Source organism: Triturus cristatus, chromosome 4_1 (assembly GCF_964204655.1).
Source record: "Triturus cristatus chromosome 4_1, aTriCri1.1, whole genome shotgun sequence".
Classification (NCBI taxonomy): Eukaryota; Metazoa; Chordata; class Amphibia; order Caudata; family Salamandridae; genus Triturus; species Triturus cristatus.
In genome coordinates, this window is record NC_140585.1 from 612643448 (window position 1) to 612657684 (window position 14237).

Genomic DNA, 14237 nt, shown 5'->3' on the forward strand with positions numbered 1-14237 from the left:
TCCACACTGGGATCAGTATTGACGAACTCGGAGTCATCATTTGCCCTGCAATAGGTTAAGCATTTATGCAAGTTTAAACTATTGCCATTGTAAATGACAATGCATTTTATTTATGTCTCAAAAACAAAAAATAAAGAAAAAGCATTGTCATTTACAATGCCAATAGCTCAAACTCACGTAAATGCGAGACCTGTTGCATTGCAAATGCTTGTTTTATTACAGCAGGTCTTGCAGGCAGCGCATGTATTGCCTAGGCTCGACCTAATTGTATTGATGCTTATGTCTACAAGTCACCAACCTAAAATAATGGAGTGAATGATTTTAAAATATTTGCGATTTGCTTTCTTCCCTTTCTCAGGACTTGGATTCATTTGGGAGCCGAACAAATGTTACAGTTGGGGCTGGGCTCCTCAACTCACCACAGAGAAAAAAAATCATGTCCGATTTTCAGAACAGCACATAAGAAATACCGATGTAGCTCATGGTAAGTAAATTCAGCTTTTTGATATTATTTCTAGATATCCAGAAACCCTATCTAGATTTTACCACTTTGGAAGTCTCCAGAAGAGTGATGAATTAAAAAGAACAATAACATGGGAGTGTAAATAAGAACTAACAGAGGGCATGCTGATCCACATGTTGCCTGTAGGCCTAGCCCATGCTATCCCAGCAATTCTAAGCCCCTGCTTACTTATATCGCAAGTCATTCAAACAGCAGTGTACAAGAACCATGCGTGGACCACATGCGCAGAAGGATTTAACACAGAGGAGGGGAGGCACTTATATATATATAAACAGGTTAAAATAATTGGCACTAGCCGCACGGTTCATGATATAGAATACCGGCAGATAAATTAGGCACAAGCATAAGAAACAAAAGACTGTCTCATAACAGTACCTCATACAAAATGGTAGTGTTGCCGTGCAAGAGTGGAGCGTAACAGATATAGGAATGTCCAACGACCCAGCCTAAGTCGGATGCGGCCCACCACACCTAAAACAGAATACATATTGTTTAGACTTTACTTACTCATAAAAATATAAAAAGCCCCCCAAAATATATTTTCTTAGTATAAATTACACACCTCACCGGGCTTTAGTCCATAGACAGCAGACATCGTCCAGTTCAGCATAACTGCATATCCCCCTGTAGTTCGGACAACACCCTAAATAAAAAACAAGGACCAAGCATAGTTATAGAAGCTATAATGCAAGTTAAGCAAATTCAATCCGTGAAGTGAAATATAACATTTTCCAATATCCCAGTCAAGCAGTGTTCTGAGGCACCTGGGGTTTTATGGGTTATAAATCAACAGTTATGTTCATCAACAACAACAGTTGAAAAGGGCGACTATTACCATACTGGTCCTAGAAGGCAATAAATATACCGTAAACTGTGAAACATTTTACTTCTTTAATTATTTGGCTCTACAAATGGCGCATAATACGGTTTTGTACACAGCTACAGAGTCCATATTCCTTGTGAAACAAAAATATGCATTTGCCTAATTGATGCCGGACGATGAGGGTTGTGGGCAGTGTGAGTAACAAAGCCACCCCCAACCCCTGCAAAGAATGTGAAAAAGTATAAATCATTTTCAAAACAGGTCCCACCTTTGTTTCACAAAAACAATGACGAAGAAAAGCAATTTTTAACCTATTTGCTCAGGAAAATCCTTCCTATGACTTCATACCTCGATTCCCAACAAGCGGAGTTTGCATGAGCATTAATGCTGGACTGTTCTAATACCGCCTACAACAACCCCAGAAAAACTTCATATGCCCAAGGTCAGACCACCAAACTAACTTTAAAATAGCAGATGAAGCACTATAAACATGCCTTAAATCCAATTCATCAGCTGCAATTTCATGTTTAAACTCGGCCCAGGCTCGCTTAATTAAAAGTCAAGTTACTTGCCTTCGGTAAAGGCCATTCTGGTGGATAGTCCATTTAACCACAAAATCCTCACCTGGTGAATACCCACAGGTTCCAGGCTGGAGCTGGAGAATTTTCTCTGCAATTCCCCTGAGCTCCAGTAGGTGGATCGTGCAGCTCTATGTCAAGTCCGTCCCATAGCAGATATGATGTACACAGCCACCACTTCCGACCACTGATATCAGTTTCTTTCTAAGCTCTGTCTATGCTGTTGGACACGGAGCCCTTCAAATCAGTTTGTGGGTGTGTGTTGATCCCTAGGTTGGAAACTTATGAGTATGCACTAGATGAGTCCATTCCACAGAACTGGGAGGAGGCTGGGTCAGTGAGGAATCTGAAGTTCGATTTAGTATCCACCAGAAAGACCATTAGCGAAGGTAAGTAACTTGTTCTTCTAATATATACTTTTCACTGCAGATTTCTCGCCTTGTGAATATATACCAATGTAGTACCTCCCCAGGTGGTGGGTTTGTGGAATGGCTCAGACCAGGAAGTATTGCAGGACAGGTTGGTCAAATTGTCCCTCCTGCTGGACCTGGCTATCCAAGCAGTAGTGCTTTGTTAACGTGTGAACTGATGCCCACATAGTCTATCAGATGTCCAAGATTGGAACACCATGCACCAGCACAGTTGTATCAGCCTTTGCTCCGGTAGAATGTGCACGTAGGCCCACCAGCAGCAATTTCTTGGCCAGCACATAACAGATCGTGATGCACATGACAATCCATGAGAGATGGGTCTTTTCTGTACAGCTTTTCTCTTTTTTGCCCCAGAGAAACCCACAAAGAGCCAATGTTCCCTGATGTGAACGATGTAGAAGGGACCTCGAGAGATCATGACAATGAAACCTCTCTTCTTCTCTGGATGCATGAGGAGGGGGCAAAGAAACCTGGCAGAGTGATAGTCTGCCCTATGTGGAAGAACATTACTACCTTCAGAAGGAAGGCGGCTTTTGTTCTAAGAACTAGCTTGCCCAGAAAAAAGTTGGTATACGGCTGCTGGACAAATAGAGCCTGTAATTCACTCATGATATACACTGACGTGATCGCTATAAGGAGTGACTTTTTCAGTTTCAGGAGACATAAGAAACTTCTGAGCATTGGTTCAAAAGGGCACATATGATAGGAACATATGAATCAGCCATTTCTATCACAGAAAGAATACCCACTAACAAACCTCTCCCTGCGTCCCACATAAACGTTTTGGTGGAGTGATGTCTGGCTGCTAAGATGACCCAACTTCTTCAGGAGAAAGATCAAAAGCCATCAACTGTTGTCACTCAATCTTCACGCATGGAGGTGGAAGTTGTGCAGGATCAGGTAGATGACTACCTTGCTACTGCAAAAGGATATCCTACTTAAGGTGCAGTCAGATCTAATGACAGATGCTCATGGCTGGAAGTTCCGAGTACCACATTCTCCTTGCCCAGTCCCATGCCACTCGGACTTGGGCCCAATCTTCCCTGATCTTCTTCAGAACACTCGGCAGGAGAGGTAGAAAGACATAGAAGAGTCCTCATCAAAAGGTCAACAATGTCAGCTAGGCAATGATAAAGCTAACACTTTTTAGGGAAAAATGACTTTTATTATGGACATTTGTTCGGGCTTTTTAATATGTTTGATTGTTAATGATTTGTATGCCTTTTAATAGCATTAGCTTTATCATTGCCTAGCTGACATTGTTGACCTTTTGATGAGGAGTCGGTGTCATGTCTTTGAGGATAGTCCTGTCATGTATACCCCTCTTACATACATTTGTCCCATCCACATGACAATTCTCAACAGGTGACCTTTTACCTAAGAGCTTGCTCCTGTCTCTTCGACACAAGGCTCTTAGTCTTGTATCAGAATCCCCGTACCTGACGTACATAAACATGTCCCCAGGCACAGCAGAATTATTCTTTATAAGGGCCACCACTTTTTTTCATCCTTGGCCACCAACAGCCAGCTGTGCATAATCGCACTTGTTTAGAAAAGTATTTGAGTTTGTTTTCAAAACATTTCTGACTGTTTTTAAAACATCCATGACTGTTTTAAAAACATAGCGATTCTAGAAAAAAACCTGGCGTGTCCACTTAAGTATTAAAGACCCTCAACCCCACTACGAATCAGAGGGGAATTACTTCCAAGCTGATATGGGGGTCCTGCATGCTGAATCTCCGACAAGAAGCGATCAAACATCCCTTGCCGGGTGTCATCCTTGACGCAGAAACAGGGTCCTTCGTTCTAAACAATCAGGTGAGGGGGCTGGTTCTTCCCTGGGGGTTCTTGGCTACAGATACACATAGCTACACGCATATACATGCTACACATGCAAATCTAGGCTAGGTACACTTAGGCAAATTTCTAAGGGCGTGTATTTTAGGAATACGTAAGTGCTACTATTTTTTATCTGAACTGCTTAAATTCCTCTTATTAGCACTATGGTAGAAATGAATCTACTATTCACTACATTGGTACTAGCTATCTCTTGTATGCTTCTGTCTCCTGATTGTCACAGCACATATGTTTTACACCAGATTGTCACTGGACCAATAAATACTTATTGAACCGTCCTAATTGCCCTCCTATGTATTTTCTGAGAGAAAGCAAGCACGAGTGTGAGCAAAACGTACTGTACTGTTTTCCATGATCCCTGAGGAATAAGGTTGGTCATGTTCAGTGGTTGCCAGAAACTACCCACGCCACTGTAGAATACTGGGGGATAGTAGTAGCACTGTAGAGCTAGCTGGTCTAACTGCTGACATATCCTGTGGGGGTGTCCAGAAGTGGTTGGAACACCAAGCCCTCAGTTTAGGTCATCCAAAACGCGCAGGACCTGGGGGATTCCTAGGAACTACACAACACCACCATTGTGTGCAGCCACCATTCGTGATCAAGTAGTTAACGTTTGCTGACTTCATCCACCTTAGCGTTAACAGATTCTATCAGGTGCTGTGCAATCAGGGAGTTGCCCTGATGATTCAGCCACTTCCAGAGATGCAATCTTTTGGTACAGAACCCATCACCCCACTCCTCCTAGTTGGTTGCAGTACCATATGACAGTGATGCTGTCTTTGAGCACCTCTACTTGTTCCCGGGGATGGATGGGAGGAACGCTCTTACTGCCAATCGAATCGCCCACAACTCCAACAAATCAACCTAGAGATGATCTTGGACCAGAGACCATTTTCCCGATCTCTACCTCAGCCAGATGACCTCCCCAGGCCAGCAACAATGTATCCACCATGGACATGAACTGTGGGAGTGGTAAGGAAATGGATACGCCACCAGTCCAACAGCAGCCTAGCAAGCACCACTATAAATCTTTCACAGTCTCCTCCAACACCTGGATAGAATCCGAAAGCTACTCTTGGCGATGAGCACTGTGACTTCAGATCCCACTGTAGAGCCTGCATATGCCACCTGGAGTACTCCACAAGCAGGACGGAGGAGGCCAAGTCATCTCAGAGCTGATCTCACTGAGATCCACATCAAGGGTTGAAGCATTGTGACCATAACCCAAATGTCCTGGACTTGTAGAGATGGAGGGAAGGCCAGGAAGAGGCCTGGGTCCTGGATGGTTCCAATAAAAGGAACACTCAAAAGGTGATGAGAGGATGCTTGCAATAAGTCAACCACTGGCATTCACTCAGGGTAGCATTCCAACCCATCATTCTTTTGCCCACAGTACCACCTCAGATTAGACCCAGCCATATGCAAATCTGTCTTGGTGCTACTCCAGTCTCAACAGTCTAGCCTGAACTGCCAAGCCAGGCCTTCTCTGAACAGAAACACCAGCAACCCAAAACCGGTCTTGGGTTGTGTAGTAAATAATACGTCGTTGCTTGAGTTCCGGTTCAGGGAGGACCTAACCTGGCAGTTTGGTCTGGACTGTGTCAATTGGAGCAGGGTCAAGACTGATTTGCACATGGCTGGGTCCAAACTGAAACGGCAAGGTAAGAAAAAGAATGATGAGTTGGGATCCTACCTCGAGCTATTGCCAGTGGTTAGACAAATTGCAAGCAATCCTTCCATCACCTATGTGTCCAATAAAAGGAAGCCATTGTGAAGAAGACAGGTGCAACTTCAGCACATTGATGGAGAAAACCTAACAACGTCAACAAGTTGGCCATTGTCTGGAAGTAGTTTACAACTGTTTGAGGCGAGCCCGCCTTCAGCAGCCAGTCGTCGAGGCAAGGGAAGACTGGTATTCCCAACCTCTGCAAGTGGGCAGCAACCACCACCATCACTTTCGTTAACACCTAAGGTGCACCGGTTAGGCCAAAAGAAAGCACTAAGAACTGAAAGAGCTTGTGGCTTACCCACGCTTGTTTAAATAGAGCCTGTGGGATTGCAGGACTGTGATGTGGAAATCTGTGTCCTGCAGATCCAATTCCACCATCCAGTCTCCTGGATCCAGGGTAACCAACCTTGGGCCATGGTGAGCATGTTGAGCTTGTCCTTCCATAGGACAGAGTTCAGAGGGAAAGAGCCAGCATAGCGTGAAGCCTTTGCTATTCTTTGGTACCAAGAAATACCAGGGATAGCAACAAGTCCCGACTTCTGTTTCCAACACCCTCACTACGGCTGCCTTGGCCAAGTCACCCTGAACTTTTCCCCCAAGTTTGCAAGTGGTCCTCAGGGACGTGTTGGAGTAGGAGGCATGTCAGAAGGGTAGGACAGAAAAGGGAAGGAGTAACCATCCTGATCAATTTGGAGCACCCACTGATACAATGTGATGCTCCTCCACCCGGGGAGTTAAAAGGTGATGCAACCTTACACCGGTCGATCGTGAAAAAGACATTAATAGGCACTGGTAAGCCAAAACACCGCAGTTTAAAAGAAGGTGTCATATTGTTGAACCCTACACCTTCACTTAATTCTTTTTTAGCATCATGGAGCAGACTAAGGCATCCCAGCTGACATTGGAAAGTCAGGCATTTGTGGATAAAGAGATGGGGGATCAGGGCACTTTACAAGGGATTAATGAGACCCCTATTACCACTAGCCATCGTCTTGACCATCTGGCTGACTTAGACGGGGAGGAGCAGCAGGGCGTAACGGGAAGGCTGGTTGTGTCACACACTTAAGAGGTATATGCAGAAATTATCCAACAAGCCCTGAAAGACAATTCACAAATGGGAGTTAGAGGAAAAGAACCTTTAGAGAAAATATTGTTGAATCCGAGAACAGATATGATGAATACATTAAAAATCTCAGAAGTAAATCAGAAAGGCATATAAGAAAAATGTGTGGCTCTAGAGGAAAAACTAGATGATCTTGTGAAACATACATCTACTTTAGAGAAGATTCTGAAAGAAATAACTGCGCCTGCGAATACTAATTTTCGGGACGTTGAGGCCTTGAAGTAACAGAATAAAATCCTGTGTGAAGACTTCAAAAGGTTGGAAAACCACTCAAGGAGCAATAATCTTAGATTATTGACCATTCCAGAAGGCTCAGAGAAAGGAGATGTGAAAGAGTTTGTCTGTAGAATACTAAGAGAGGCTTGATAGGCTGAATATGGACTTGGATAAGGAGATCTAAAGGGTAAATAGAGATCCATTTAAGTAACTGCTAATAGGAAATCCCCCAGAAAAATTGTTGTAAATTTCCTTACCTATGCGGTAAAGAAGTTGGTCTTAGGTCGTCAATTGAAAGAGAAAACCCTGAAGTACCAGGACTTCACCTATCAAGTGAGGTCTGATATTGGAAAGAGGACAGAAAACCCGCAATTTGCAATACCTAGATTAATTGAGGGGGCTGCAGAATTTGGTAAAATATCAGGGTATCTGGTCAATGCATATAAAACCAAGGTTGTGGCTTGGAACTCAGATATGATTTATCAGGGGGTGAAACTGCAGATGCAAATCAGAAACTTGAGGACATCCCGCGGGTTAATTGAAAAAAAGTGAGTCAAGAGAGAGACAAACCTTTAGAGAGATGGTTCAATTTGCCACTTAACATCTACGGTAGAGGCAATCTGGTTTATGAGTTGTTCTCCAAAAAATTGCTTTACTGTTTAATTTTATACCTCTTACATTCCCCAAAAGAGCCTATCGCTAAACTGCAGGGAAAAATCTGAAGTTTTATTTGGGCCTTAAGGGGGGGGTCAGGATTGCTTGGAAAAAACTTAGGAGGAAGTTGGTGGCTGGAGGGTTGGCTTTTCCTGATTTCCAGATCTATTGTTATGCATTCCATTTTAAGAACTTTCAGATGTTGACTAATAAACCAGATCGATCCTCAATGGGAAAACTATATGAGGCAATGCTTAATGGACTTGGGCAGAGTCACCTTTTGTTCAAATATGAGGATCCAAACTACTTTAAAAAAAAACCCCGTTAAGAACTTAGGTATACTTCAGAAAGAGCTTTAGAATCCCAAATTATACGTCTTCTGCTCCAATCTGGGATTTCCCGGGTAAACCAGAATGTTTGCAGGACCAGTTAAGTAGCCCCTTAAAATAAGCTGGCCTGAACTGCTCGGCAGGCCTGAGAGCAGGATCTGGGATGGCGGAGTGCCAAGTTTTAAGTGCATGTGCTAATGGCCAGCTAACGAGATTTAAATATTATCAGCTACAATCATGGTGGGCAACTCAAGAGTGGGCAGAGGAAGAGGAGGAGGTATGGTTTGAAGACCGGCCCAGCAAAGAAGGAAGTATGGGTATGGTATTGTGACTTTTTAGAGGCTGATGACAAGAAGTATCTTGATTTATCCTCAATATGGGAAGTGGGAACCATAGAGGGAGATACGAGGCAGATTTGGCAAGTATCCTATAATACTTTATATACAGTGGTGAAACCAGCCTCACTTAAGAGAAATCATCTGTTTACGACCCACAGGGCCTATTGGACTCAGAGTAGGCCGTCAATAATGGCTGGGCAGGATATCGGATGTCTAAAATGCAAGGCACTAAAGGTTGACAATATACATATGTTTATGCAATGTCCAGCATTGGCCTCCTATTGGGACACCATATGTAATTTCATCAGCAATATAACAGAGCATCATATAGAGGTAAGCCCTCAACTTCTACTTTTTGGGATCAGTTCTGTAGGCTATTTTGATATGAACTCGGCTAAAACGAAGTTTGTTCTTTATGTGATAGTGATGGCAAAACGAGAGATATGTAGGCTTTGGAAATAATCAAATGCACCGCTCTTTAAAGATCTCTCTAAGAATATCAAGCTAATAAGTCAGATGGACATAGCAAGTGATCCCCGGAGCCCGGAGAGGGTCTGGAAACATTACACTGATTGGCAAATAACAAGGGGGTCCCTTGATTAAGCCCTGCCTGCTGTACTTTTGAGCCATGGGAGGCTATTATTGAAACAGCAATAATCTTGTGTGGGTAGTCGTCCCCAAAAACCCCTTTGATGGCGGGGTCGGGTGACTCACGTTAGCAAGGAAGAGATGGTGGAATGAGGACAAAAAAAAACTAGCCTTCTTCGGGTACTGGTTCTCTGAACACGGGGTCATGCCTGCTCCCGCGAAGGTTCTGGACATTCAGTCTGTGAATGGTCAGGGGTGGCCTATGCTAGTCATGCTCTCGATGATACAGAACAGTGCTACTCTCATATTGAAAAGGAAGCTATGGCGGTCAACTGGGGGTGTCACCATTTTCACCTTTATTTCTACGGCCAACCATTCACCGTGCACACAAACCACTGGTACCTCTATTCACAGGATCCTCGACAAAACTACCTCCTAGGATTGAGAAATGGATCATTCAATTACAGCAATACCATTTCACTGTAGTGTATCGTCCAGGGTCTCTAAACCCAGCTGACTACCTCTCGAGGCATCCAAGGCCATTCACTGTCGGTGAAACGTCCGGGGCTGAAGAGGTGGACGAGTACATGTGGTTAGTCGTAGAGCGATCAAGGCCGCTGCCAATCTCCCTGGATGACATTATCTCCACATCCCGATCAGATGACTGTCTTCAGTTAGCTATTTCAGCAGTGGTTTCCGGAAACTGGTGCACCCCCATCACAATCCCGCACGGTGAAAAGATGATGCTCATTTGACATTGTCGCTGTTACATAACGACCGGCATGAACTTGCCATATCTCCTGAGGGGGATCCACTAAGAGGCCCTCGGCTCATTATTCCAGCATCACTGCAGAAAGAGGTGGTTGATTTAGCCCACTTGGCACATCAGGGAGTGGTAAGGACCAAGTTCAGGCTTCAGTGCAAAGTCTGGTTCCCCGGTTTGGATGACTGGGTGGGCCGCACGGTGAGACAATGTGCCAAGCTGCAGGTCCGGCAGATCCGCCAGCACCTCTGATCACTGAAACCAGTCCCCCAATTCCCTAGCAGAGAGCAAATGCCAACATTGATAGACTGCCCGATGATCAGCACATGCTGGTGATAATAAGATGATTTTTCCAAGTACCTGGAAGTAGAGATCTTAGAGTCTATGACCATCGGCCAGACCATACCCCGGGTGGAAAAAGTCATGGCAACCCATGGACTGTTGAAGGAACCCAGGACGGACAATAATCTTCCCTTCTCTAGTCAGGAATTTGCGGAGTACCCTGCTTCATGTTTGCATTCTCCATAGGAAAATCACACCTGCTTGCCGCAGGCTAAAGGTGAGGAGAACTTTTCATGCGTACTTTAAATAAAGTCCTAAGAATTGCACTAGCTAATGGTCAGAGCATGGATTGCTCACTATATGCCTTCCTTCATGTGTACCATCTCTCTCCACACACTACCACCGGAGTGTTGCCTAGCACGTTGTGCATAAATCGGATGACAGGTGACACCATACCCATGTGGTGGATACATCGACGAACAGAGAAAAGGCTGCAGAGGCTTTGCAGAAACACAACACACAAAATGACAGCATATCAAGAAAGGGAAGGGCCAAGCTGTGGCACTTCAAAATTGGTAACTTGGTACTTGTAAAAAAAACAATGGCCGAGTAGCAAATATGTGGTGCTATTTGAAGTTCAGCAATGGAAAGTAAGTGCCTTTAAAGGAACTAAGATCACTGTCCAGAAGCAAGGGGAGGGAATAATGAGGAATGTATCTTTTTTCAACAGCCAGATTCAGAGTCAGTGAGCAGTGGTGGTGCACCCCCTGTGACTGATTCCGCGGAGGATAATGATATCATGACAAGTTAGCATAATGGTGGTTGTTCCTCCCATTAATCACCACCAAGGGATTTTGAGAGTCACAACCAGTCAATTGACTCGCAGGAGTCCCCACAAAATGATTACCAGCCGTGGATATCCGAGTGTGGGCAAAGGGGAAGGTAGTGAACCTGGCCCGGGTCGGCAAGGCATGGGGAGATATGACCTATGTCCCAGGCCAGCGCAATCAAGGAAGCTGAAGGATTTCCTGTGTTAAGCTGACTACAGTCTTCCTCTAGTTCTTCAATGTATTCCTGCCTAGAAAATGTTTTCCTGTTTATCTTTTTCAGGTGATAAGGATGTAATATTGTGATGATAAAGTTTATACATGGTGTTTGAAAATGTATAATTGCCATTCCTGCTAGAGCGTATTTTTCTAGTTTGGTTTTTGTTAGTTCTATGCTTTGTTTTGTTTGGGTAAAGGAGGAATGTTATGTTGGGACGCGGACTTTCCCATCTCTGAGAAAAGGGAAAGGGAGACAAGTAAAGTAAGGTATCATGCATGGCCCGAGTGGTATTGGCCATGACAGAGATGGGGTAGTAAATAAAAGGACCAGAGGCCTGGACCTCATGGTCATTTGTGGTATACCTAAATACGTGTGGCTTGGTGTCTGTTATTTATTCACTGTAGCCATCATCCCACATGCAAGCGTCAGCGCAGCCACCAACACAACAGAATAATGTTCCATTTTTTAAGGAATAACATCGCCTTAGGATCTGTGATTTTTTGTATTTTCAATCAATCAGGAGTTTGTATAGCCTGGCTACTCACCTGTGAGGGTCTCAAGGCACTAGGGTGGGGGAGGGGGGTGCTGATCCATCTGGGTGTGGAGGTTAAGTCAAAGGGCCTGGTCTTGAGATCCTTCCTGAATTGGGTCAGCGATGGGTATTACCTGAGGTGAAGGGGCAGGGTGTTCCAGGTCTTGGCGCCAGGTAGGAGAAGGATCTTCCTCCAGTTCTGGTCTTGTGAATCCATGGAACGATGGCCAGAGCAAGTTGGGTGGGCAAAGTTGTATGGCGGGTACGTGGAATGAGAGGCAGTGGTTCAGATATGCTGGTCTTACATCATGGAGAGCTTTGTAGGCATGTGTGATGAGTTTGTGTAATTATTGTGATTGAATGTTCCTTTTCTTTGTCTTGTTTTTTCTTCTCTTGTGTTTTTTTAAATTTTGAGTTGGTTGTGGCGTCCTTTGATACCGATGCCATCATGCAGTCAGTTTCTTTAGGAAAGAAGTGGGTTTGTTGGGCTGAGAGTGCAAAGCGTACTACATTGAGCAACAATTACTGTGTGTAGTTTTTTCTGTCTCTATCACTTTTACATTTTTAAGGAGATGTATTTAATAGTTGTTGATGCCTCATGAATGCCTTTGTGGTTTAGCTTTTTACTGTAAAACATTGACAGATGAATAATGTTTCCAAGCTTCCATTCTGTCTATGCTGTACTGAAGGGAATGAGTAGCACATACCAGATTATGCTTGAATGATTGCTTCTGCAGTCATAAAACACTGAGTCAGAGGACGTGGGACGACGGAAGCAGGTTTCCACTGAAAAGACTATGAGTGATGCACCTTCTCCAGATGTGCCACCTTCGTGCAGGGTAGGCACGTCCCTTCAGGTCATTACGGACACTGTCTCCAGTCCAGTCCTTTTCTAATAGCAAAATGCATTCTGGGTTTTGTAGCTGTGGTTTGTCTCCCTCACAGTCAAAGATTTGTATGTAAAAGGTTCAGGACTGGAGACACAGTCCATAATGGCCAGAAGCGATGTGTTCACCCCATCTTGGGTTCACAGGATTCAGCTACAATAAGGCATGGTACGGAGGAGGTTGGAGTGAGAGTTTACTGCTGATTACAGAGATCTGTGTGACTGGAGGATCACAAGTCCTATTCTTTATTTTGGCTTAGTGAGTTGATGAAATAGCCGCAGATGGTGGTTTGATGAAAACAACATGCTCCAATCTATGACAGCACCTCTGTGGACAAGAAAAACGGATCTGTTCCACTGTGTTTTTGCCACACTGCAAAATATTCAGTGGTAACTTGCGGCAAAGGTATTCAGCCTCATGGAGCTCTGGCTGGCTGCAGCTTCCAGCCGCTGTTAAATTTTGAGAACCAAAAGTATCATCAAGTCCGATGGTAACCCTTGGACTGAGGCAAGTTGCTATACCTATTATATTGGAGAACCATTCTCCAAGGAGTTTGATGCCAAAAAGGCAATGGCTTTAGTAGGAGCTTACTAATGTTGCATCAGACTTCAAGGAACCCTCTGTGGCTTTAGCGTCTTGCCTTGCCCTGCTAGAGGACTTAGAGCTTGAGAAGATAAACTGAGAAAGGTATGCCCAGACGTAGGTCCCGTGCTCTCCATGCCACTGGAATCAATCTATCCTGGCTGAAGTGGGGTGAAACCCGGAAACCGGTCCTAGGATGCTTGTTTCCAGTCCAGGTAGGACCTGGCTTGGCAGTTCGGGCTGGACTGTTCCCATGAGGCACAGGGTCAAGACTGATTTGCATATGGCTGGGTTCAAACTGGAACGGCATGGTGAGCAAAAAAACGATGGATTTTAGGCCCTGATCTCTGTACTGGGGTGAATGTATGACATTGTTCTGCATTCTGTCCATCAAATGTTGTTTTGGCAAGATAAAAAATGTGACAGATTGACCTGCTTAGCCTACTCATCCTCTGCTCTGCCTACCTGACTTCCAGTCCATCATGTCTGACCTAAAATCAACTATGGTCCAGGTCAACCGTGAACTGTATTTTCTGATTATCACTTTGTGTTTTCTTGGTGCTTTTACCCTAAAATGTTATACAATTTTATTTTTTGGGTTTCCCATGTCTGATTTGTATTGCTTTTTGTAATAAATTGGAATAGTTGTGCTGGATGAGAGGCCTGCACAAGTAATAGGTCCACAACTGTCTCCTTAATGGGATTAAAGTACCCTATTATTGTAGCACTTGACTCTCTCACAGTAGAGATACAGAAAAGTGAACGGCCTACTTAGGGGAGGTGGTGTTGGATAGTATTCACCAATATCTGGCACAAAACAACACTCAATAAATTATTGTTTAGTCAGTGCTTTTTCTTTGAATACGGAAGAGAATATTTATTACACCACACTATCAAATAGTACGCATGAATTCACAAATATATACATAAGGTAGTTGGAAATACCTTTGGAGAC

General features: G+C 44.1%; 1 protein-coding gene across 2 annotated transcripts in view; it reads right to left on the minus strand.

Moving 5' to 3' along the window:
* Window positions 1–14237, minus strand: part of ACSS3 (acyl-CoA synthetase short chain family member 3) — a 1078787-nt gene that overhangs the window by 695490 nt on the left and 369060 nt on the right. For both annotated transcript variants that reach the window (XM_085652976.1, XM_085652977.1), the window contains 2 exons: window positions 1086–1166; window positions 899–994 (listed from right to left, as the gene is read on the minus strand). In XM_085652976.1, coding sequence (XP_085509102.1) covers window positions 899–994; window positions 1086–1166 — 177 coding nt within the window. The remainder of the gene's footprint in view (window positions 1–898; window positions 995–1085; window positions 1167–14237) is intronic.